The sequence below is a fragment of the Hemitrygon akajei genome, chromosome 1 (assembly GCF_048418815.1).
Source record: "Hemitrygon akajei chromosome 1, sHemAka1.3, whole genome shotgun sequence".
In the NCBI taxonomy this organism is placed as follows: Eukaryota; Metazoa; Chordata; class Chondrichthyes; order Myliobatiformes; family Dasyatidae; genus Hemitrygon; species Hemitrygon akajei.
This window is the reverse complement of record NC_133124.1, coordinates 32929132-32956222: the sequence shown is the minus strand read 5'-3', so window position 1 is coordinate 32956222 and position 27091 is coordinate 32929132. Positions and strand designations below refer to the sequence as shown.

The 27091-nt window shown below is 43.5% G+C and overlaps 1 protein-coding gene across 4 annotated transcripts in view; it reads right to left on the bottom strand.

Moving 5' to 3' along the window:
* The window catches only part of LOC140725297 (transient receptor potential cation channel subfamily A member 1-like), a 119726-nt gene that overhangs the window by 28096 nt on the left and 64539 nt on the right, over window positions 1–27091 (bottom strand). For all 4 annotated transcript variants that reach the window (XM_073040594.1, XM_073040620.1, XM_073040603.1 and 1 more), the window contains 6 exons: window positions 22698–22812; window positions 18143–18309; window positions 17112–17202; window positions 13023–13082; window positions 12842–12940; window positions 6345–6415 (listed from right to left, as the gene is read on the bottom strand). In XM_073040594.1, the coding sequence (XP_072896695.1) occupies window positions 6345–6415; window positions 12842–12940; window positions 13023–13082; window positions 17112–17202; window positions 18143–18309; window positions 22698–22812 (603 nt within the window). The remainder of the gene's footprint in view (window positions 1–6344; window positions 6416–12841; window positions 12941–13022; window positions 13083–17111; window positions 17203–18142; window positions 18310–22697; window positions 22813–27091) is intronic.

The following is a 27091-nucleotide window of genomic DNA, read 5'->3' as shown; positions in this document are numbered from 1 at the left end:
TTCTACTGAATTTGAATAAGTATAGGCCAAGATACATCAAATGCTCCTCATATGACGGGCCTTTCAAACCCGTGAACCCTTCTTTGAACCCTCTACAATGCCAGCACATCCTTTCTTAGATAAGGGGTCCAAAACTGCTCACAATACTCCAAGTGGCACCTCACCAATGCCTTATAAACCCTCAACATTACATATTTACTTTTATATTCTAGACCTCTCCTAAATAAATGCTAACATTGCATTTGCCTTCCTCACCACTGACTCAACCTGCAAGTTAACCTTTAGGGGATCCTGCACGAGGACTCCCAAGTCCCTTTGCATCTCAGATTTTTGAATTCTCTCTCCATTTAGAAAATAGTCTACCCTTTTATTTCTTCTACCTAAGTGCATGACCATAAATTTCCTGATATTGTATTCCATCTTCCACTTCTTTGCCCATTCCCCTTCTGTACCCATAAAACCATAAGACATAGGAGCAGAATTACACCATTCAACCCATTGAGTCTGCTCCACCATTCTATCATGGCTGATCCTGGATCCCATTCACCTGTCTTCTCACCATATCCTTTGATGCCCTGACTGATCAGGAAACTATCAACTTCCACCTGAAATATACCAAAGGACTTGTTCTCCACTGTAGTCTGTGGCAGAGCATTCCACAGATTCACCATTCTTTGGCTAAAAGAAATCCTCCTTACCTCCTTTCTAAAAGGTTGCCCCTCGATTTGAGGCTGTGCCCTCTAGTTCTGGGTACCCCACCATAGAAAACATCCTCTCCATATTCACCCTATCTAGTCAACATTCAGTAGGTTTCAATGAGATCCCCCCACATCCTTTTTAATTCCAGTGATTACAGGCCCAAAGCTGCCAAACACTCCTCATATTTTAACCACTTCATTCATGGAATCATCCTCGTGAATCTCATCTGGACTCTCTCCAATGACAATACATCCTTTCCGAGGTATGCGGCCCAAAACTGTTGACAATACTCTAAGTAAGGCCTGATTAGTGTCCTGTAAAGGCTCAGCATATTCTCCTTGCTTTTATATTCTATTACCCTTGAAATAAATGCCAACATTACATTTCCCTTCTTTACCACAGACTCAACCTGTAGATTAACCCTCTGGGAGTCTTGAACAAGGATTCCCAAAACCCTCTGTGCCTCTGATGTTTGAAAAGCCTCTCTACTTCCTCAAAATTATCTGTCCCTCCACTCATCTTCATATCATCTGCAAATTTAGCCACAAAGCCATCAACTCCATCATAAATTAAAAAGAAGCAGTCCCAACACAAACCCCTGCGGAAGACCACTACTCACTGGCAGCCAACCCAAAATGGCTCCCTTTATTCCCACTCTTTGCTTCCTGGCAATCAGCCACTGCTCTATGCATGCTGGTGTCTTTCTTGTAATACAATGGGCTCTTAACTTTTTAAGCAGCCTCAAGTGTGGCACCTTGTTCAGTTTACTATCTAGAAAGCTTTCCTACTCTCTGATGCAGTCAGTATGGAGTTGCTGATTCCAGCACATCAACTCCAAGTTTTCTGATCTACAGCGGGTCTTGTTGTGGTTTCCATCAACTGCCATGGTTGCAAACCATCACCTGCCCCCTGACGTACTCATCTCAAATTAATTTCTATATTTAATTGAATCACCTTTATTTAGTTCTGTTGTTATCATTGAATGCTGCACGCAGAGACAGCAAAGAGTCAACCACAGGGATAGGTCTGGAGTCACAAAGGAACAGAAATAGTTTGGATGGCAAATTATCTTCCCTGAAAAATGTGAATCTGGTGGATTTTAACATAACTCAATAGCTATATAGTTGCAAATACTAATTAAACCATCCCGATTATTTTTATTTGAGTTTAAGTTCCCCAACAGCCTTGGGGATATTCAGTTCTGTATCTCCAGATCAGTACAGGCAGAATAACCACTCTCTGACTGTACTCTATAGTGGTCTCCACTAGCAGTCTCCGGAAGTTTGTACAGAGTCAAAATATGGACTCTATACCGTATCAGTACAGAATTAGACAATTCAGCCTGCTGAGTTTGCTCCACCATTCAGCCATGACTGATCTGTTTTTCCTGTCAATCCCACTGTCATGCCTTCTCCCATAACTTTTGATGCCCTTACTAATCAAGGACCTGAAGTCTCCCTAGCTCCTTGTCCCTTTCCACATTCTGTACTTGAGCCTCAGCTATATTACCCCACACATGTGCATTCCCATCTTCTGTGTAGTGACAAGGATTACCCCCAGATGCACTCAGCAAGTCATGCTCCCCACACTAAAAGAAATGAATGAGTTTTAATAGCAAACATGAGGAAATCTGCAGATGCTGGAAATTCAGACGACAACACACAAAATGCTGGTGGAACTCCTTCCGAACGCTCTGCTCTCTGCTCCCTCCGCACCAATCCCAACCTCACTATAAAACCTGCAGATAAGGGGGGAGCTGTTGTTGTCTGGCGTACTGACCTCTACCTGGCAGAGGCACAGCGACAACTCTCTGATACCTCCTCTTATTTACCCCTTGATCATGACCCCACTAAGGAGCACCAGGCCACTGTCTCCTATACCATCACCAACCTTATCAGCTCTAGGGATCTCCCATTCACTGCCACCAACCTCATAGTTCCCACACCCCGCACTTCCTGTTTCTACCTCCTACCCAAGATCCACAAACCTGCCTGTCCAGGTAGACCTATTGTCTCAGCTTGCTCCTGCCCCACCAAACTCATTTCTGCATACCTTGACACTGTCTTATCCCCCCTTGTTCAATCTCTTCCCACCTATGTTCATGACACTTCTCACGCTTTGAATTTTTTCAACGATTTTAAGTTCCCTGGCCCCCACCATCTTATTTTCACCATGGACGTCCAGTCCCTATATACCTCCATCCCCCACCAGGACGGTCTCAAAGCTCTCCGCTTCTTTTTGGATTCCAGACCTAACCAATTCCCCTCTACCACCACTCTGCTTTGTCTAGCGGAATTAGTTCTTACTCTCAATAATTTCTCCTTTGGCTCCTCCCACTTCCACCAAACCAAGGGTGTAGCCATGAGCACCCGCATGGGTCCCAGTTATGCCTGCCTTTTTGTTGGCTTTGTGGAACAGTCCATGTTCCAAGTCTATACGGGTATCCGTCTCCCTCTTTTCCTTCGCTACATCGACAACTGCATTGGTGCTGCCTCCTGCACGCATACTGAGCTCGTTGACTTCATTAACTTTGCCTCCTGTGGTGAACTACATATACCTGTCTGGACACGCCCCCTGATGACTGCTCCTGTGGCTCCTCCCACAGACCCCTGTATAAAGGTGAAGGAGGTCTGAGCCCGGCCTCTCTGTCTCCAGGATGTAGTATAGTAGTCACTCACTGCTTGTTCCTTCTTCCAGTCAATAAAAGCCGATATCTCGCCTTTACGTCACAGAGTGAGTTATTGATGGTGCATCACCTCCAACTTTCACCCTGCCCTCAAATTTACCTGGTCCATTTCTGACACCTCCCTCCCCTTTCTTGATCTTTCTGTCTCCATCTCTGGAGATGGCTTATCTACTGATATCTACTATAAGCCTACAGACTCTCACAGCTACCTGGACTATTCCTCTTCCCACCCTGTCTCTTGCAAAAATGCTATTCCCTTCTCACAATTCCTCCATCTCCACCGCATCTGCTCTCAGGATGAGGTTTTTCTATCCAGGACTAAGGAGATGTCTTCCTTTTTTAAACAAAGGGGCTTCCCTTTTTCCACTATCAACTCTGCTCTCAAACGCATCTTTCCCATTTCCCGCAAATCTGCCCTCACCCCATCCGCCCGCTACCACACTCAGGATAGGGTTCCCCTTGTCCTCACCTACCACCCCACCAGCCTCCAGGTCCAACATATAATTCTCCGTAACGTCCTCCACCTCCAACGGGATCCCACTACCAAGCACATCTTTCCCTCCCCTCCTCTTTCTGCTTTCCGCAGGGATCACTCCCTACGCGACTCCCTTGTCCACTCGTCCCCCCCCATCCCTTCCCACCAATCTCCCTCCTGGCACTTATCCTTGTAAACGGAACAAGTGCTACATCTGCCCTTACACTTCTTCCCTCACCACCATTCAGGGCCCCAGACAGTCCTTCCAGGTGAGGTGATACTTCACCTGTGAGTCAGCTGGTGTGGTATACTGCGTCCGGTGCTCCCGGTGTGGCCTTTTATATATTGGTGAGACCTGACGTAGACTGGGAGACCGTTTCACTGAACACCTACGCTCGTCCACCAGAGAAAGCAGGATCTCCCAGTGGCCACACATTTTAATTCCACGTCCCATTCCCATTCTGATATGTCTATCCATGGCCTCCTCTATTGTCAAAATGAATCCACACTCAGGTTGGAGGAACAACACCTTATATACCAGCTGGGTAGCCTCCAACTTGATGGCATGAACATTGACTTCTCTAACTTCCGTTAATGCCCCTCCTCCCCTTCTTACCCTATCCCTGACATATTTAGTTGTTTGTTTTTTCTCTCTCTCTCTACCCATCACTCTGCCTGTTCTCCATCTCCCTCTGGTGCTCCCCCCCCTCCCCCTTTCTTTCTCCCAAGGCCTCCCGTCCCATGATCCTTTCTCTTCTCCAGCTCTGTATCACTTTCGCCAATCACCTTTCCAGCTCTTAGCTTCATCCCACCCCCTCCGGTCTTCTCCTATCATTTTGCATTTTCCCCCTCCCCCCACTACTTTCAAATCTCTTACTATCTTTCCTTTTGGTTAGTCCTGACGAAGGGTCTCGGCCTGAAACGTCAACAGTGCTTCTCCTTATAGATGCTGCCTGGCCTGCTGTGTTCCACCAGCATTTTGTGTGTGTTGAGTGAGTTTTAATAGTGCATTGTGAGGTCAACACCCATCTTCTGGAGATCATTAAATTTAGTTCTTCCTGTCATTTGGATGTGACATTACACTCAAAAACTTCTATAGATGTACCATGGAGAGCATTCTGTCAGGCTGCATCACTGTTTGGTATGGAGGGGCTACTGAACAGGACCGAAAGAAGCTGCGGAAGGTTGTAAATCTAGTCAGCTCCATCTTGGGCACTAGCCTACAAAGTACTCAGGACATCTTTAGGGAGCGGTGTCTCAGGAAGGCAGTGTCCATCATTAAGGACCTTCAGCACCCAGGGCATGCCCTTTTCTCACTGTTACCATCAGGTAGGAGGTACAGAAGTCTGAAGGCACACACTCAGTGATTCAGGAACCACTTCTTCCCCTCTGCCATCTGATTCCTAAATGGACATTGAATCTTTGGGCACTACCTCACTTTTATTAATATACAGTATTTCTGTTTTTGCATATTTGTAAAAATCTATTCAATATACGTAATTGATTTATTTGTTTATTTATTATTATGTTTTATTTTATTTATTTTTTTTTCTCTATGCTAGATTATGTATTGCATTGAACTGCTGCTGCTAAGTTAACAAATTTTACATCACATGTTGGTGATAATAAACCTGATTTTGATTCTAAATTCTTTCTGCCCAGGGAACAAAGAAGCTTTCCCTTTATTCTGGCCCAACCATTTCACCCCTAAGCAACACCATTAACACAAATTACTTGATGTTTCTTTGATTTTCTCATCTTTGGACCTTGTTTTGTGCAAAATTTGCTAATGAATTTCCAGCATTACTGAGGTGATAATATTTCAAATGCACTTAAATGGCTGTAAAACTCATTGCAAAGCATTCATAATCTCTATATTAAATAGTACCGTCAAATTTTATTACGAACATCCTCAAAGTTTTAATATCCAGTAACCTAGATAGGGATATATTCTAATCATTTATCACTTTTCAATAAAAAGATCCTTTCTTTTATTTGGCTTAAAGTTCATTTCGTTTTTTATTTCATTCTCTTTCTTACCTTTTACATCAGGTTTTGAAGTAATAGTTTGAAATTTATTTTGAAGTAAATAAATGAAGTAAAAAAGTATATATCTAAACTTAATAAACTCAGACAAAAATCTAACCATTAATATTTCTTTCAAGACTTTAGGACTTGACATTCTTTGCAGTCTTCTCAGAGGTTTAAATTTCAATTGATCTTTTTTTTCTGTTCTTAGCATGAACCTGGGGAAATTTGTTCTTCCCAAACATAGAACCTTACTCACAAATGCAAAAATGAAAGATTTCAGCATGCCATTATATTTACGTGAATATGGTAAATCAAAAAGTGCATTAAGTGCATCAAAAATAGGTGTATAATTTACTGTAGCATGATAGTATTAAGTTTCAATTACGATTTGAATATGCAGATTATATCAGGACATGTAGACAACCTGTTAGCTTAATCCAACCAAATGCATACCATTTCATTTTCAGAAACTCTTCACAGACAGGATGATTCAAAAGGTCAACTTGATTGTAATATATCATAGCCTAAAAGAAAAGCTCAGAATCAATTTTAAAATAAAGAGTAGCATGCAAAATGTGCATTTGTGTATAACAAAGAGGTGAAACAGTTATCCACTAAGATTTAAGAACACTTTGCCTTAGAATACACTACAGACTTGTATAAGATATTAAGTCCTTATTGGGGCGGCATGTAGCATAGTGGTTAGCACAACGCTTTACAGGACAGGTGACTGCGGTTCAATTCCCACTGCTGCCAGTAAGCAGTTTGTATGTTCTCCCTGTGACTGTGTTTCCTCCAAGTGCTCTGGTTTCCTCCCACAGTCCAAAGAGGTACCGGTTGGTAGGTTAAATGTTCATTGTAAATAGGATTAAATCGGGGGTTGCTGGGTGGCGTGGCTTGAAGGGCCGGAAAGGCCTATTCCATACTGTATCTCAATAAATAATAAATTAAATTTATTATTGATTTGGCAGATAAAATCTGTTCTGTTTACCACACCCTAGATGTTTCAGTTAGCTTGCTTGGTCCTGATGAAGTGTCTTGGACCAAAATGCTGACTCTTTATTCCTTTCCATAGATGCTGCCTGACCTGCTGAGTTCATCCAGCATTTTGTGGTGTCACTCATTATGCAGACATTTTGTGTCTTCCCCACAGCTCACTTTCTCATTGAACTTCACATTGCCCTTTTTGTACTTGTTAGGGTTCTGGGATTTGGAACACTGCTGTTGCAAATCTTCCTCCATTATGAACATGAAGAGTGCAGCTTTGCCTTTGTGAGATGACATTCTTTTAAATTATTTATTATTTATTGTGATACAGCATGGAGTGGGCCCCTTTGCACCCCCCTTAGCCCCACCACCCACGAATCGCCTGATTTTTAATCCTAGCCTAATCACGGGACACCTCCAAGAGGACCATAACATTGTCATGGTTTGGAGGCTTGTGTGCCTCAATGACTCGGAGAGCTATGCCGGCTGGAGTCAGGGCTTCATGCTTTGGCTCTTGGAGGGTCACCCATGCCAAACAGGTCATAGGGTAGGAGCCAGACCAAGAGTGGGCCCACTGATCCTCTGTATTTGGGGTTTCAGCTCGGGGCTAACAATCCTGACTGGTCAAACAAAACTGTTACAGAAACAGCAATGAGCAATTCTACATCTGTGTGCGACAGTATTCCTGACTCTTTACCCAGGGCTTGTATGACTGACAGTAAACTGAGAGGAAGCTACTAACAAGATGAAGGAAGCCATGAACACCGTCAGATGGAGGACTTTCATTGATGCCCTAAACGCCACTGGCGTAACGGGACAAGGGGGGAATCGCAGGACAATTTACAAAGACCAATTAATCCAGCAACCTGAATACTTATTCAGCTTGCCCACTATTTTTTGTCCTTTAATACTGCCTCTCCAGCATAATTTTAAAGTGGTCCAATATCCACCCTGGCCTCTCTATTACTCTTTATATATCTGATAAAAACTTTTGGTATCTTCTTTTATGTTGTTGCCTAGCTTGCCTTCATATTTCATCTTGTCTCTCCTTATGGCTTTTTCAGTTACCTACTGTTGGTTTTTAAATGCTTCCTAATCCTCCAACTTCCCACTAATTTTTGCTATATTATATGCCCTCTCTTTTGCTTTTATACTGTGTTTGACTTCCTTTGTCAGCCATGGTTGCCTTATCCTCCCTTTAGAGTATTTCTTCACCTTTTGGATGTATCTTTCCTGCACCTTCCAAATTGCCCCAAGAAACTCCAGCCATTGCTGCCCCGCCATCATCCCTGCTGGTGTTCCCTTCCAATCAACTTTTGCCAGCTCCTTTGCCATGCCTCTGTAATTCCCTTTTCTTAACTATAATACTGATACATCTGACTTTTTCTTCTTCCTCTCAGACTGCAGGTTGAATTCTATCATATTATATTTACTGTATTGAAAGGGTTCCTTTACCTTAAACTCCCTAATCAAATCAAATTACACAACACCCAATCCAGAATAGCCTTTCCCCTTGTAGGCTCAACCACAAGCTGCACTAAAAAAACAATCTTGCAGGCATTCTACAAATTCCCGCTTGGGATCCATCACCAACCTGATTTTCCCAATCTACCTGCGTATGAAGATCCCCTATGACTGTAGTAACATTGCCCTTATTACATGCCTTTTCTATCTCACCATGTCCTAGCTACTGTTCAGAGGCATGCTTATAACCTTGCAGGCTCTTAACTCTACCCACAAGGATTCTACATTTTCCTATCCTGTGTCACCTCTTTCTAAGGTTTTGATTTCAGTTTTTTTACCAACAGAGTCACCCACCCCCTCTGTCCTTTTGATACAAGGTGTACCTTTGGATGTTAAGCTCCCAACTATGATCTTCTTTCAGCCACAACTCAGAGATGCCCACAACATAATGATTGGCAATTCCCTAACTATGCTGCAAGATCATCTACCTTATTCTATATACTACATGCATTCAGATATAAAACCTTCTGTTGTGTATTCATCATCCTTTTCTATTTTGTCCCCCGTTACACTTCATCTCATCCCACTGACTGCAATTTTGCCCTATTATCTGCCTGTCCTTCCTCAAAGTCTCGCTACACACTGCATTGACTTGTGTAACAACTACCCCATCCTCAGCCTTATTACTCCAGTTCCCATTCCCCTGCCAAATTATTGTACTCCCCGCCCCCAAATATTAATGCAAACCTCTCCACAAGGATATTGGACCCCCCTAGAGTTCAGGTGTAACCCGTCCTTTGTGTATAAGTTACACTTTCCTCTGAAGAAATCCCTATGATGCAGAAATCTGAAATCCTGTTCCCTGCACCATTTCCTCAGCCTGTCATTCATCTGTACTATTATTATTCCTGCCCTGATGAACACATGGTACTGGGAGTAATCTGTCCTGCTCTTCAGCCTTTTCTGTAACTCCCTATTCTCACAGTGCAAGACCTCTTCCCCTTTTCTACCTATGTCACTTGTGCCAATTTGTACCACAACCTCTGGCTACTCATCCTCCCCTCTTGAGAACCTTCTGTAACGGCCCTAAGACATCCTGGACCCTAGCTCCTGGGAGGCAACACACCATCCTGTCATCTTACTCTTGGCCGCTGAATTTCTTGTCTATCCTCCTAATTATCTGCCTGACTTTACCCTTCCCTGCTGAGTCTCAGAGATAGCCACAGTACAACTTGCCTGGCTGCTACTGCTGTGTCCTGATAGGCAGAATCCAAAGGGGTACATGTGTGTTGAGGGGAATGACCACAGGGTAAACCTGCACTGACTGTTTACTCTCTTCACTTCTCCTGGTGGTCACCCATCTACTCTCTGATGCCTGCACTCTGGGTCTGACCACCTCAGTAAGTGTCTCATCGATGAGGTTTTCCACCTGAGTACATCCAACTCCAGCTCCGGTTCCTTGACCTTGTCAGTCAGAAGCTGCAATTGGGTACGCATCCGCCAGATGTAGTCATCAAGGAGACTGTTGGGTACCCTGAAGTCCCATATCCGACAGGAGAAGATTCAGTGTAAATTTATTATCAAAGAACATACTGTCACCATGTACTGAGATTCATCTTCTGGTGTGCATACGCAGAAACACGATAGAGTCAATAAAAGATCGTACGCAACAGAACAGACAAACAAACAATGTGGAAAAGCAACAAAACTATGTAGGTACAAAAGAAATAATAAATACATAAATATTGAGAACAGGAGATGAAGAGTCATTGAAAGTGAGTCCATAGGTTGTGGGAACAAGTGAGGTTGAGTGAAGTTATCCCCACTAGTTCAAGAGCCTGGTGGTTGAGGGGCAGTAACTGTTCCTGAACCTGGTGGTGTGGGTCCTGATGATGATGACAGCAGTAAGAAGAGAGCATGGCCTGGCTGGTGGGGGTCCTCGATGATGGATGATGCTTTCTTGTGATGTCACTCCTTATAGGTGTGCTCAATGGTACAGAGAGCTTTACCCATGATGGACTGCGCTGTATCCATTACTTTTTGTAGGCTTTTCCATTCAAGGGTATTGGTGTTTCCATACCAGGCCATGATGCAACCCATCAGTATGCTCTGTACTGCACATCTATAGAAGCTTGCCAAAGTTTTAGATGAGATACCGAATCTTCGCAAACTTCTAAGTAAGTGGAGGAGCTGCTGTGCTACCTTTGTAATTGTATTTACATGCTGGACCCAGGACAGATGATAAAATCTGAAAGGAAAATGCCAGGGAATTTGAAGTTGCCTACCCTCTCCACCTCTGATCTCCTGGTGAGGATTGGCACATGGACATCTGTTTTCATCCTGTTGAAGTTAATAATCAGCTCTTTAGTTTTGCTGACATTGAGTGAGAGGTTGTTCACTGCTCAGCCAGATTTGCAATCCACCCTCCTCTATGTTGATTCATCACCATCTTTAATTTGGCCAATGACAGTGGTGTCGTTAGCAAACTTAAATATAACATTGGAGCTGTGCTTTGCCTCACAGTCATAAATGAAAAGCAAGCCCGGGCCTTGCAATGCACTTGTGCTGATGGTGATCATGGACAGGATGTTGCCAATCCAAACTGACAAGCATCTGCAAGTGTGGAAATTGAGGATCCAGTTGCACAAGGAGGTATTGAAGCCTGGGTCTCTGAGATTATTGATTAGCTTTGAGGGGATAATGGTATTAAATGTGAAAGTGTAGTTAATGAAGAGCATTTTGTTGTATACCTCTTCACTGTCCAGATGTTCCAGGGTTGAGTCCAATGAAATGGCATCTGCTGTTGACTTCTTGTGATAGTAGGCAAATGGGGGTGGAGCTGAGTTGCTCCTCAGGCAAGAGTTAATCTGTTTCCTCTCCATCCTCTCAAAGCACTTCATCATGGTGGATGTACTGTAAGTGCTACTGGACAATAGTCATTGAGCCAGGTTACTACATTCTTAGGAACTCGCTCAACAGAAGCAACACACTGAAGATGCTGCAGAAACTCAGCAGGCCAGGGAGCATCTATGGAAAAGAGTGCAGTCAATGTTTCGGGCCGAGACCCTTCGCCAGGACTGCCTGATATAACTGAAGCCTGCTTGAAGCAGGAGGATACCGCAGACTGCCAAAGCAAGATGTTAAAGTTATCACTGAACACTCAGTTGATTAGCATGGGTCTTCAGTACTTGTCCAGGTACGCCATCTGAGCCACATGCTTTCCATGGGATCACTGTCCTGAAGGATGCTCTCACGTCAGCCTGAGACTGAAATCACAGTGTCGCCGTGGTCTGTGAGAGTTTGTGAAGTTGCTTCGTTTTGTCAGTTAAAGTGAGCATAAAAGAAATTGAGCTAATTGGAATATAGAGTCAGGATGTGTATGGTCATGCACTTTGATAGAATAAATGAAAGAGTAGACTATTTTCTAAATGGACAGAAAATTCGAAAATCTGAGGTGAAAAGGGACTTGTGCATAATTCCCTAAAGGATAATTTGCAGGTTGAGTCAGTGGTGAGGAAGGCAAATGCAATGTTAACATTCATTTCAAGAGGACTAGAATATAAAAGCAAGGATGTAATGTTGAGAATTCATAAAGCCCTGGTGAGGCCTCACTTCAAGTATTGTGAGCAGTTTAGGGCCCCTGCTCTTAGAAGGGATGAGCTGACACTGGAGAGGGTTCAAAGGAGTTTCACTAAAATGATTCTAGGATTGAATGGCTTGTCATATGAAGAGCATTTGATGGCTCTGTGCTTGTATTCACTAGAATTCAGAAGAATGAGTGGTGACCTAATTGAAACGTATTGAATGGTAAAAGGTCTTGATAGACTGGATGTGGAGAGTCTCGGACCAGAGGACACAGCCTCAGAATAGAACGGACTTGAGGAGGAATTTCCTTAGCGAGAGAATCTGTGAAATTCGTTGCCACTGGCGGCTGTGGAGGCATAGATTCTTGATTGGTCAGTGCATGAAGGGATACAGGGAGAAGATAGGAGACTGGGGCCAAGAGGGAAAATGGATTAGCCATAATGAAATGGCAGAGAAGACTCAATGGCCCAAATGGCCTAATTCTGCTCCTATTTCTTATCATCTTATGATCTTAAACTGTAAGGGGAAGGCCCTTTCCTTCCTCAAATACTTTCAGCTTTGATCTATGTCAACTATGTCAAGTATGCATAATGTTTGTCCAGACCACAATGCTACACATGACTAAGCTAAATACAATTTACTAGGGATTGAACCACTTTCTCAGTAATAATATTAACACAGATCCCTGTGGCAGCCCACTAGCAATTATAACATTCAGATCCCATAAATCCAGAATGTTTTCTTGTCTGTGAGTTTGCAGCTCTTTTAACCCATCATTGCTATTTTTCTTTTAATTCCAAAGGATTTTGACCTGTAGAGTAATTTAGAAAGTGTTTCTGGAATCCATTTAGACAATATAAAGGGAAACCCACTGAATATTTCAATCAACTGCTAAATATTAAAAATGTACTTACATTTAAAGTTGCTAGGGGTGGATATTCCATCTGCGTGTCCTCCTTCACAAGTTTTCTATACTTAAGTGGACATTGTAGGTATTTGAAGTTATATTCAATCTGCATAGTAGAATTAAACCGTTAAAGCTATATCATCATTAAAACATGGGCAATTCTAGATTCCGATAAAATGTTCACTTACTGAGTAGTCTATACTTTTCTTGTCATCTGAGGATTCTGTCATGCATATGTCCAAAAGACCCTTAAAATGAATGGAATAGATCCTTACAGAAAGTGATACATTTTACAAGGTAACACAATATGATTATCACACATTACTAAAGCAACAGGGAAAAATAGAAATTTGTAAATAAAAACAAAGAAAGTTAGATATGTGAGGGAGTAAACGGAATGGAATAATAAACTTAGAGTATTAAGGATGCCAGATTTTGAAGAAGAAGACTTGTGCAGTGCCCCTTCACAAATATTTCAGAAGGTTATGAAGAACTTTATTGCTAATGATATATTTGTAAGACCAAAAGGACGGGTTGCACTTGAATCCTAGGGGGACCAATATCCCGGTGGGGAGATTTGCTAAGGCTACCGGGGAGACTTTAAACTAGAATGGTTGGGGGGTGGGAACCAAATTAAAGAAACTAGGAAAGAGGAGGTTAGTTCACAAATAGAGAAAGCTTGTAGACAGTGTGTGAGGGAGGATAGGCAGGTGATAGAGAAGGGGAGCGCTCAGACCGAAGATATAGGGGAGAAGGAAGGAAAAGAAGATAGTAAAGTTGTTTGTACTGTTAGGGACAAACAGAAAGTAAGAGGTGGAGAATTTCTTAAGTGCATTTATTTTAATGCTAGGAGCATTGAAAGAAAGGTGGATGAGCTTAAAGCATGGATTGATACCTGGAAATATGATGTTGTAGCTATTAGTGAAACATGGTTGCAGGAGGGGTGTGAATGGCAACTAAATATTCTTGGATTTCGTTGCTTCAGGTGTGATAGAATCGGAGGGGCAAGAGGAGGAGGTGCTGCATTGCTTGTCAGAGAAGATATTACAGCGGTGCTTTATAACCATATAAACATATAACAATTACAGCACGAAAACAGGCCATCTCGGCCCTTCTAGTCCATGCTAAATGCTTACTCTCACCTAATCCCACTGACCTGCACTCAGCCCATAACCCTCCATTCCTTTCCTGTCCATATAGCTATCCAATTTTACTTCAAATGACAATATCGAACCTGCCTCTACCACTTCTACTGGAAGCTTGTTCCACACAGCTACCACTCTCTGAGTAAAGAAGTTCCCCCTCGTGTTACTCCTAAACTTTTTCCCCTTAACTCTCAATTCATGTCTTCTTATTTGAATCTCCCCTACTCTCAATGGAAAAAGCCTATCCACATCAACTCTATCTATCTATCTATCCCCCTCATAATTTGGCAGGATAGATTAGAGGGCTCATCTAGGGAGGTGATTTGGGTGGAATTGAGGGATGGGAAAGGTGTAGTAACACTTATAGGGGTGTATTATAGACCACCTAATGGGGAGTGAGAATTGGAGGAGTAAATTTGTAAGATGATAGCAGATATTTGTAGTAAGCACAAGGTTGTGATTGTGGGAGATTTTAATTTTCCACACATAGACGGGGAAGCCCATTCTGTAAAAGGGCTGGATGGTTTGGAGTTTGTAAAATGTGTGCAGGATAGTTTTTTGCAGCAATACATAGAGGTACCAACTAGAGAAGGGGCAGTGTTGGATCTCCTGTTAGGGAATGAGATAGGTCAGGTGACAGAGGTATGTGTTGGGAAGCGCTTCGGTTCCAGTGATCACAATGCCATTAGTTTCAATACAATTATGGAGAAGGATAGGTCTGGACCCAGGGTTGAGATTTTTGATTGGGAAAAGGCTAACTTTGAGGAGAATTGAAAGGATTTAGGAGGAGTGGATTGGGACATTTTGTTTTATGGGAAGGATGTAATAGAGAAATGGAGGTCATTTAAAGGTGACATTTTGAGGGTACAGAATCTTTATGTTCCTGTTAGGTTGAAAGGAAAGGTTAAATGTTTGAGAGAGCCATGGTTTTCAAGGGATATTGGAAACTTGGTTCAGAAAAAGAGAGAGATCTACAATAAATATAGGCAGCATGGAGTAAATGAGGTGCTTGAGGAATATAAAGAATGTAAAAAGAATCTTAAGAAAGAAATTAGAAAAGCTAAAAGAAGATATGAGGTTGCTTTGGCAAGTAAGGTGAAAATAAATCCAAAGGGTTTCTACAGTTATATTAATAGTAAAAGGATAGTGAGTGATAAAATTGGTCACTCAGAGAATCAGAGTGGACAGCTGTGTGTGGAGCCAAAAGAGATGGGGAGATTTTAAACAAATTCTTTTCTTCGGTATTCACTAAGGAGAAGGATATTGAATTGTGTAAGGCAAGGGAAACAAGCAGGGTAGTTATGGAAACTATGATGATTAAAGACGAGGAAGTACCGGTGCTTTTAAAGAATATAAAAGTGGATAAATCTCCGGGTCCTGACAGGATGTCCCCTAGGACCTTGAAGGAAGTTAGTGTAGAAATAGCAGGAGCTCTGACAGAAATATTTCAAATGTCATTAGAAACAGGGAAGGTGCCAGAGGATTGGCATATTGCTCATGTGGTTCCATTGTTTAAAAAGGTTTCTAAGAGTAAACCTAGCAATTATTGGCCTGTAAGTTTGACATCAGTGGTGGGTAAATTAATGGAAAGTATTCTTAGAAATGGTATATATAATTATCTGGATAGGCAGGGTCTGATTAGGAACAGTCAACATGGATTTGTGCGTAGAAGGTCATGTTTGACAAATCTTATTGAATTTTTTGAAGAGGTTACGAGGAAAGTTGATGAGGGTAAAGCAGTGGATGTTGTCTATATGGACTTCAGTAAGGCCTTTGACAAGGTTCCGCACGGAAGGTTAGTTAGGAAGGTTCAATCATTAGGTATTAATATTGAAGTAGGAAAATGGATTCAACAGTGGCTGGATGGGAGATGCCAGAGAGTAGTGGTGGATAACTGTTTGTCAGGTTGGAGGCCGGTGGCGTTGTGAATAATAAAGTAAGTTTTCAAAGCTTGCAGAGAGATTTAGGCCAGTTAGAAGAGTGGACTGAAAGATGGCAGATAGAGTTTAATGCTGATTTTAATGAGGTGCTACATTTTGGTAGGAATAATCAAAATAGGACATACATGGTAAATGGTAGGGCATTGAAGAATGCAGTAGAACAGAGTTATCTAGGAATAATGGTACATAGTTCCCTGAAGGTGGAATCTCATGTGGATAGGGTGGTGAAGAAAGCTTTTGGTATGCTGGCCTTTATAAATCAGAGCATTGAGTATAGGAGTTGAGATGTAATGTTAAAATTGTACAAGGTATTGGTGAGGCCAAATTTGGGGTATTATGTACAGTTCTGGTCACCGAATTATAGGAAAGAAAAAATAGAGAGAGTACAGAGAAGATTTACTAGAATGTTACCTGGGTTTCAGCACCTAAGTTACAGAGAAAGGTTGAACAAGTTAAGTCTTTATTCTTTGGAGCGTAGAAGGTTGAGGGGGGACTTGATAGAGATATTTAAAATTATGAGGGGGATAGATAGAGTTGATGTGGATAGGCTTTTTCCATTGAGAGTAGGGGAGATTCAAACAAGGGGACATGAGTTGAGAGTTAAGGTGAAAAATTTTAGGAGTAACACAAGGGGGAACTTCTTTACTCAGAGAGTGGTAGCTGTGTGGAATGAGCTTCCAGTAGAAGTGGTAGAGGCAGGTTTGACATTGTCATTTAAAATAGGTATATGGACAGGAAAGGAATGGAGGGTTATGGGCTGAGTGCAGGTTGGTGGGACTAGGTGAGAGTAAGCGTTCAGCACGGACTAGAAGGTCCGAGATGGCCTGTTTCCATGCTGTCATTGTTAAATGGTTATATGGTTATTATACTGTTTAACATAAGAAAAGGTGGGAATAAGTAGAGAGTGAAAGTAAGGAATTAATTATGCAAAATTATAAAATCCAAAACGTTTTTCAATTTGCATTCAATTCAATTTCAGATGATTTGTCAATTTAAAACCCACAAAAGCACTAAAAGGCCAAGGTTAATAGAAGCTTGCGGCAGATTAGACTTATTCTGGAGCAGCCTCTTCTATGGAGCTGTACAAACAGAAAGAGTGCATAAGTCACATTACAAAAATATTTCAAGCGATTTGATAGAATCGATGAGCATCTAAACAATAATGCAATGATTATTTCAAAAGCTGACTTACAGCAAAGGCTTCTGGGAGATGTTCAATCATTTCCAGTATTGGGCATTGCATAGAAGAACCATGTAAAAAGGCTTGTACAGATTCATCAAATCTAAAATGAGAAAAGATAACAAAATTCAAATAGTGAATCCCATGGCATTCTGTCTGTTATATGTGCCTTTGAATTAATTATTCTGAGCCTGGTATTGTTCCATTCCCTGCAGGGAGTTACCTAACTGTCATCTGAGTCATATCTACCCATTCTTGCAAGATCTTTGTTTAAACCGAAATTGTCAAGTCTCCTCTGCATCTTCACTTGTGTTTGCAATCCCAAGGCTTTTTACGTCAAATATTGGCTACCCAGAGTCACACATGTTGCTGAAGCACCTTAAAATCTCTTCACATTTTCCACTCCCACTTCACTCCCATAATATTTTGGCACAGAATGGGGAGTCAATAGTGTGGATTTGGTAGCAAAATGATTGAGTCATAGTCTCTCTTTGACTCTTTGACTATGAGAATCTGATTGATCCCTCTAACAGGAGAGGATAGTGTCGCCACCTCACAAACTCGAACAGGAAAAGCACGCACAAGCAATATCACTGGCAGAGAGGTGGCAAACAGAACTGAGCATGCTCGATCTGGAGGACATACAAAGCAGAACTGGCCTTTTCTTTTTCCACCTAACCCTCACATTTGAACATTGTTTTGTTCACACTCAGCAAAACAATCATAGAGCAACCTCTAACAGTGGCACATCGACCGTCCAGCAGAACTCTGAAGCAACCAATCTTTGTGTGGCACATCACCTGTTCTCCTTTTGCTGCACACAGTAGGCCTTATTGCCTGGATGTTGTCACCTCCTTATTGCTACGAAGGCCTACTGCGGAAGAACAATCTGGATGTATATTTAATAACTGATAATTTGGCCAGTGCCGATGCATTTAATTCTGTCTTTTTTGTAGAGATGATACTTAAACTAAATATTTTGATAATAAATTGTTTCAAAAATTTACATAAGCACAGCAATAAGTGAAATATCACATTCGTACCTTTCACTTTGGATAATAACTAAAGCGGTATCCTTTCTTTTATTGCGAATTGCTTCATGAAAAAAGGAAGCTTCATTCTTGTTCAGGGTAATCGCAGCTCCCCTGGCTAGCAAGAGGCGCACTGCACCATTATGTCCTCCTTTTGCAGCCAAGTGGAGAGCCGTGTTCTTTGGAATGAATAATAAAGAAGGTTTTTGTGAATTATTTAAATAATACAGGGAAAAATATAATGCCATCTGTACCACTGGAATGATTAACTATCTTTATAAAATGCTGATAACTTCTATCTGACCAGGTACAATGTGAAAACTACAATCTTTTCTATCCCTTTGGAATGGCTGAACGACAATGAAAGATGATTGAAGATTAACCGACAAAAAGTTCTCACTTACACCACAAAATTACAGATGTTTTCCTTGCCATCGGTATTAGTGGTATTGTGAGTCCTTTAACATTTTTAATCAGCTGAAAATCACACCATCGGTCAATGGCTAATCAGTATGGCTAAACTTTTAATTAGCATGAAGTAAATTGAACTGATGACTGTATTCAACTCTCCTCCCACCCCATTCATATCTGAAAGGATGAGTTAAAATTTCTCCCTGTATTTCAACATGCAGCACTATAGAACACATTATAGCTATCTGATGTATCTTAACACAACATATTTGTTAAATACCATATTTCTTAAGGTTGTTATAGCCAGGGTTGGTAGTGGGGACAAGCTCTCAGTGGTGTGCGCTTCAAGTAGCCTCTGACAACCAAGTCCAGGTCCTGGCCTTCACGTGTGGCTTAGCTACTAAGCCTGGCGGAACAGTTTCTACTGACAGGAGAAGGGGCAAAGGCGGGTTACTGGCATCTTAAAACCAGTTGCTTCAGATGGATGGGGATCATCAGCCGTGGCTGGCAGCACATCTAGAAGAAGGAAAACTCTGATCTCAAACCTCCGCTGCCTTGCAGCTGTTCCCACTCATGGGGAAGACTTTGGGAGGAAATCCTAAGGGAAAATTCCGGAGCTGGAGTCCCTAAGACAGTTCTACATTGAGTTGAACGCTGACTGGCAACTCCTGCAACCCTGCTGCTACCAAACTGCATGGGTCTCTGCCATTCCTTTGGATTCATCAGGGCCGTGGATAGGGGGAGTTTGCTACGTGGGTAACAAGCTTGCTCTCCATATCGTATTGCCCAGGTTTGTGTATCTAGACAGCTAGGATGCAATATCCATGGTCAACTCTGACTGACAAAGGCCTCAGACTGAGAATTTACCTAATTCCAACCTCCTGTCCCCTCCTGCGGCAGATATATATTTCAAAACCACATTTCCCTTTAAACTAGAAATACAGATGGAGTTTTTTCCATAAGCACTTAGTTACTTATGGCCACAATGTATCAGTGTTATCCAATCAAAAGAAGTCTGTGTGGAGACTTTGCTGATTTTACTTTACTTTTACTTGGTCAATTAATGGCCTCTCTCTCTAATAAAGGTGTTCGCAACCGAGCGCTGGTCGGTCAGCAAGGTGAACCTTCTGCCGGCGAGATAGTGCCTCCAGTGCCGAATAGCTTCCACTATGGCTTGGGCTTCTTTCTCCACCGTGGAGTGCCGAAGTTCAGAGCCTTGAAGGGTACGGGAAAAAAACGCCACTGGCCTGCCTTCCTGATTGAGGGTAGCAGCCAGCGCGACGTCAGAGGCGTCACTCTCTACTTGGAAGGGAATGGTCTCGTCTACCGCATGCATCGTTGCTTTGGCAATGTCCCCTTTAATGCAGCTGAAGGCCGCGCGGGCCTCGGCAGAGAGGGGAAAGGTGGTAGACTTGACCAGGGGGCGGGCCTTGTCTGCGTAATGGGGAACCCATTGGGCGTAATAGGAAAAAAAACCCAGGCACCGCCGGAGGGCCTTGAGAGTAGTGGGAAGAGGGAGTTCTAACAGGGGGCGCATACGGTCGGGGTCAGGGCCAATGACCCCGTTCTCCACGACATACCCAAGGATAGCGAGTCGTGTGGTTCTGAACACACACTTGTCCTTGTTATAAGTCAGGTTCAAAGCATCGGCCACCTGGAAAAAACGTTGGAGGTTGGCGTCATGGTCCGACCAGTCGCGACCACAGATGGTGATGTTATCTAGATAGGGAAATGTGGCCGTCAGTTTGTACTGGTCCACCATCCGGTCCATCTCCCTCTGGAAGACCGAGACCCCATTTGTGACACCAAACGGGACGCGCAGAAAGTGATAGAGCCTGCCACCCGCCTCGAAGGCGGTGTAGGGGCGGTCCTCTGGGCGGATGGGGAGCTGGTGATAAGCGGATTTCAGATCAATTGTCGAGTACACCTTGTACTGAGCTATCTGGTTGACCATATCCGCGATGCGGGGTAGGGGGTACGCGTCAAGCTGCGTGAATCTATTGATGGTCTGGCTGTAGTCCACAACCATCCTATTTTTCTGCCCAGTCCGAACAACGACCACCTGGGACCGCCATGGGCTTGTGCTTGGCTCAATGATCCCCTCCCTGAGCAGCCGCTGCACCTCTGAATGAATAAAGGCCCTGTCCCCCGCACTGTACCTCCTACTTTTAGTTGCCACAGGTTTACAGTCGGGGGTCAGGTTGGTGAACAGCGATGGGGGAGGGATCTTGAGGGTGGAGAGGTTGCAAATAGTGTCAGCAGCACAGCTATCGGCATGGTGCTGGGCGGGATGTGGGGTTCGGGGTGTATGTGTGTGCGGTAACGGGGTATATGGCGAAGTCCCACCAAACTGAGGATTCCTGACAGTGAGTGGTGGGAGGGGCCCGTCATATGCCATAGTCACACTTTCGAGATGGCTCTGGAAGTCCAGCCCCAATAGCACAGGTGCGCACAGCCGAGGCATGACCAGGAATGCAAAGTTCCGATATTCTGTGCCCTGCACCACCAATGTCGCTACACAACCCACCCGGATGTCTGTGGAATGCGACCCGGAAGCCAAGGTGATCTTCTGACGGACCGGCCGTGTAACGAGTCCGCAGCGTTTCACTGTGGCCGGGTCAATAAAACTCTCAGTGCTGCCCGTGTCAAACAGGCAGCTAGTCCTGTGCCCCTCCACCAGGATGTCCATCATCGACCTTGCGAGCTGGTGCGGAGCGCTTTGATCGAGGGTCACGGAAGCCAGCGTTGAACGGGGCGTGTCGGGGGCGGGGCCTGGTGACGCCGGCAAAGATGGCCGCTCACATCCGGGCATGCAAGATGGCGGCTCCCAGGTCGCACACGGGTAGGTAGGGGCGGGGCCAGGTGACGCCGGCAAAGATGGTTGTCCACATCCGGTCATGCAAAATGGCGGCCCCCAGGTCTCAGACGCGGCGCTGCTCGACCCCGGGCGCGGTTTAGATTTACAGACCTTGGCGAAATGGCCCTTCTTCCCACAGCTGGAACATGTCGCTTCGCGCGCCGGACAGCTTTCCCGGGCATGTTTCCGAAGCCCACAAAAGTAACAGAGTTTCGTACCTGGCGAATTCGTGGGGTTTGAGATACCGCGACTGGCAGCGGCGTTGGCAAATTCGCTCGGAACCGGGGAATGGCTCGGTTGGACTTCTTCGGCGTACAGTTGCGCAGCCTCTATCGAATCGGCCGTCTCTATCGCGGAGCGTAAGGTAAGATCAGCTTTTTCCAGCAGCCACTGGCGGATACACACTGACCGAACCCCAGTCACAAAAGCGTCTCGGACCAAGAGTTCCTTATGCTGTTCCGCTGTGAGCGCTTTGCAGTCACAGTCCCGCGCTAGGGTCAGTAACTCGCGGAAAAATTCAGCAGTCGACTCCGTAGGCCGCTGTTTTCGCGTTGCCAAGCGGTGCCGTGCATAAACTGGATTTACTGGCCGCAGGTACTGTCTTTGGAGGGCGGCAAGCGCCTCCTCGTAGGTGGATATGTCCCTGATGAACGAATAAACTTTTGGAAGCACACCAGCCAGTGTTCAAAAGCAAGAGCTGCTCCAGGGTCTCGGGGGTCCAAGTCTAGGCGTTCTGGGCGTAAAGCGGTTTCCATGTTGTAACTTTCAGTCAATAAAATTGATGCACCATCAATAACTCACGCCGAGACTTAGGAGGTGAGATATCGGCTTTTATTGACTGAAGAACACTACATCCTGGGGAAATGAGGGAGAGCAGCAGGCCACATTCGCCTTCATACAGGGGTCTGTGGGAGGAGCCACAGGGGTAGTCAGCAGGGTCTGTGGGAGGAGCCACAGGAGCAGTCAGACAGGTATATCTAGTTCACCACACTTTTTATTGGCTTAATCTGCTCTGAGGGTAGCTGGCAACATGGAATTAATGAAGATGGTGAGGTTTAAGGCAGTAGAGAGAGTTGAGTAGGATGAGGAATGGTGTGGCAAGGGAAAAATGAGAGCTTCATTTGTTAAACAGAAGGTTAGATCAATAGGGCCTTGGGTATGTGAACAGAAAATTTAATTAAAAAAGTGCTTTGGTTTACTAAGCATCAAAGTTGTACAAGTAACGTATTGGGGTCTTACACATCAACAAAAACTAAGTAGCATGGACAAAATGAAAATAAATGAAACATATTCACTTACTCCTTTTTCATCCACCTGGTCAAGAAGTGATGTATTACACCGTAATAATACTTCCATTGTTCGAGAATATCCTCCAAATGCAGCATAATGTAAAGCTGTCCAACACTTGTAGTCACTTCAATGGATCGAAAAATAAAGCAAAAGCTTATTTATCTGTCCAACTAGATTTCGGATAGTATAGAAAAGTTAAGCAATGCCATATTCTATTAGAGTAAAGTGAGTTGATCTGGTGTATCAGAAACGTTTGCCTCACTAGACACTAGAATACTACAGCACAGTACAGGCCCTTCAGCCCTCGATGTTCTGCCGACCCATATATTCCTTAAAAAAAACTAAACCCACACTACGCCGTAACCCTCTATTTTTCTTCCATCCATGTGCCTGTCCAAGAGGATCTTAAATATCCCTAATGTTTTAGCCTCCACCACCATCCCTGGCAAGTCATTCCAGGCACTCACAATCCTCTGCGTAAAAAACTTACCCCTGATGTCTCCCCTAAACTTCCCTCCCTTAACTTTGTACGTATGCCCTCTGGTGTTTGCTGGGAAACAGGTAATGGCTATCCACCCTAATCTATGCCTCTCATAATCTTGTAGACCTCTATCAAGTCCCCTCTCATCCTTCTACGCTTCAAAGAGAAAAGTCCCAGTTCTGCTAACCTTGCCTCATAAGACTCGTTTTCCAATCCAGGCAACATCCTGGTAAATCTCCTCTGCACCCTCTCCATAGCTTCCACATCCTTCCTATAATGAGGTGACCAGAACTGAACACAATACTCTAAGTGCGGTCTCACCAGAGATTTGTAGAGTTACAACATGACCTCTCTACTCTTGGACTCAGTCATCCTATTAATGAAGCCTAGCATCCCATAGGCCTTCTTAACTACCCTATCACAGAGGTCATGAGTTGCAGAACTTGTATTGTCCATTCTGCACACATATGAGATCTGATAATTGTAATCCCTTTGAGTGGTTAACAACCAGCATGCGGAAATGCTCCAGACCCAGCTAAAAAGGACAATATTTGAAAAGAACAGTGGCCACTCTGGTCTGCAGTCCTGCTTACACAGCAGGAGCTCAGAAATTTTCTATACCTGTTTCCCTCCTCATGGATGCTGCCTGGCCTGCTAATCATTAGTGCCCCATGTCACTTCCCTTTCTGACCATCACTAATGAGGTCAACCAATCACTATGTTGAATCTTCAGCAGCACCATTTTGTTCCACCTTGTGCTATTCTTCCTCCAGATGTTGTTTAAGATCACAAGGAAGTGGACTCGAATGATATTAATTGTGCTTGACTCTGGAGAAAAACAAATGTGAGTGTAACATCCAACAATGTTGGACACAGGAACAAAGTGCTTCTGTAGGTCCTCAGGAGTTCCAGTATTAGTGTCAATGTGCAGTGCCTTGAGCCAGTCCGCTTCCATCGGTATCAGCTGCTGTGTGTAAACGCGGGTGTCCACTTACAGTCGCTCACTGCTTCCTCCCTATGTCCTTACATAATACATGCAGGGTCTATTGCATACCATTTGCTGAATGGCGCTGCTCACAAAAATGGAGTCATACTGAAGAAAGGCTGTGCTGACATTGGAGAGGGTTCAAAGCAGCTTCCAGGATTGAAAGGCGTATCATATGAGGAGCATTTGATAGCTCTGGGCCAGTACTCACTGGAATTTAGAAGAATGGGGGAGGGATCTTATTGAAACCTACTGATTGCTGAAAGGTCTCAATAGAGTGTGATGTGGAGAGGATGTTACCAATGGTGGGAGAGCCGAGGATCAGAGGACGCAGCCTCAGAACAGAGGGGTGTCTATTTAGAATGGAGACAAGGAAGAATTTCTTTAGCCAGAGAGTGATGAATTGGTAGAACTTATCAACACAGGTGACTGTGGAGGCCAAGTCATTGGGTACGTTTAAGACGGAGTTTGATAGATTCTTGATTAGTCAGGGCATGAAGGGATACGGGGAGAAGGCAGGAGATTCGGGCTGAGAGGAAAGTGGATCAGCCAAGATGAAATGGTGGAGCAAACTCAATGGGCCAAATGGCGTAATTCTGCTCCTGCATCGTAAGGTCTAATCATTTGTATATGTTGCCACACAATCACATGTGCCACAAAAGGCACAAATGATCCACATCCCCTCAGTCACTCATCTTCATCTTCATACAGTAGCTTCACTACTGGAATGGTTTGAAACTACGGTATGCTCTTGAGTACTACCTCCAAGGCAGAGCTCATCGTGCTGTCTTTAGCCTGACTATGTATTAACCTATCCGTTCCCGTGATTACATGAGCCAAATCTCTACAGGGCACTACATGAAGCCATGAGAGCAGGTGATGGATGGAATTTGAGCAGCTGGTACATATCACAAGTCCTGCTTATGTGACCACTGACACCAGGCAGACAGTCTGGGAAGTGTTAATAATGGCTGGGGTCACCCATCTTGTAAAGATACTGCCCATAAGAAGGCAATTGCAAACTACTTCAGTAGAAAAGTTTGCCAAGAACGTTCATGGTCATACGGCGCATCCCATAATAATGATGTCTACGTTAGTGTATCCCTTTAATGAATTTACTATAACCTGCAAAAGAGACCATGTCTGTAAGTTATGGCACAAGTAGACAGGCTAACATTTTGCATGTTTCAGACCCTACTGCCAGTGATAACATCGCCCTCCTTTCTTCACTCATGTTATTTCCCTAAATCTTAGAGATCCATGGAAATCATTGATCTTTACTGCCATTCCCTCCACTGTAATCTTACAATGGCAGTATGACTGTAGACAAGTGGAATCGAGAATTGTCCCTGTTGCTTCCAGCTGGAAGGAAAATAGTGTGGGACCTTTCTCTCCAGGTTGCCTTAAAGGCTTGCTGTCCTGACGTGCTTGGGCCAGTGTCTAGTCCATTGTGGAAGGTGACTGGCAGCATTGCTGATCGTCTCGGTTGATTTATTTCAGTGACCATGTGTACCCACGTAAGGTTCGTTACTTACGCAGTTCCTTTTGATGCATTTTATTTCACACTGTGATGGACAGATGAGACTTCAGTCTTGTATGAGCCATAAGCTAAAGATAGTACTATTGCATTTTATTTGATCTGATGGTAACTCAGAAGCTGTATTTAATTTGAAATCAGACTTGTCTCTCTCTGTTTGTTAATAAAATTTGTTATAACTTTGTACTATGTTCTCTGTTCGCCTGCCTTAAAGAGATGCAGAACCTTTGCCTGTACAGCTAGCTCAGTAGTTACATGAGGTTCCACCTATAGCTAGGTCACATGGGAACTGCCAGTTCAGTGTCTGAAAATAAATTATCATTAAAAGACCGATCTCTTAATGCATACAGGTCATATCAGAAACAATAAACTAGACCAGAATCTATAACAAATTTCAAAAGGGAATCTGACAAATAGCTAATTAAAAAAAAAAACAGGCAAATGAGAAGTTAGAGGAACGAGAACAAACCAGAACTATCTCAGGGAGCTGGTGGAGAACAGTAGGCAAAAGATAATCCGCAATGCTGTAGAAATCTGATTCCGAAACGGAATGGCAGCTATTGAATAAGGCTCACCAGCAATAGGGCAGGCATCAAATTATAAGACCTTAAGATGAAGAGGCAGAATTAGCTCATTTGGCCCACATAACCATAGCCATTCCATCATGGCTGATTTATTATCCATCTCAGCCCTATTATCCAGATATTAGAAAAAAATCCTCCTCCAAGGATTTTGGAGTAACGCTGCTTCAAAACATGAACCATTCTGCAAGGGTTATGCATGGGCATTATGTTTGCCAAGAGAAATCTGAGTGAAAGCTGGCGCAGGTAAAGAAATATGTGATCATTGGGAAGAACTGCAGATGATGTAGATCTGAGATAAAACAGAAAATACTAAGATAAGGGGGTCAGGAAGCATCTGTAAAAAGGGAAGCAGTTGAAATTTCAGATAAGGGACTCTTCAGCAGGCCTGATAAAGAGAAATACATCTTACTGAGTGACAGGAAGAGCAAAGGGAATTTCTGATAGAGGAAAACCAGGTGGCAGATGAGATCAGATTAAACTGGTTAGGTCTGTGTATCTTTGCTGAAGTGGTTCAGGGGCATGAACAATAAGGAAAAAGGATGGCAGGAAGAAATATAGACAGGTAGTAAGAATAAGAGGAAAATAAAGGGTTACATTAGAATAGTGAGCTGTATTTGTTTGAAGTGGCGATTGTTTTACTGTATGTTACATGGAGAGAATAGAGAAAACCTATTCTGAGTGCAAATAATGAGAAAGTGATCTAATCCAATCAATGACAAATGTTATTAAGTTTAGCAAGAAAGTGAAATGAGTGAGAAGTCTTCCCTTTCTCATTTTCTTCCGTAGTCAGTGTGGTAGAGAATGAAGACGTGGCGT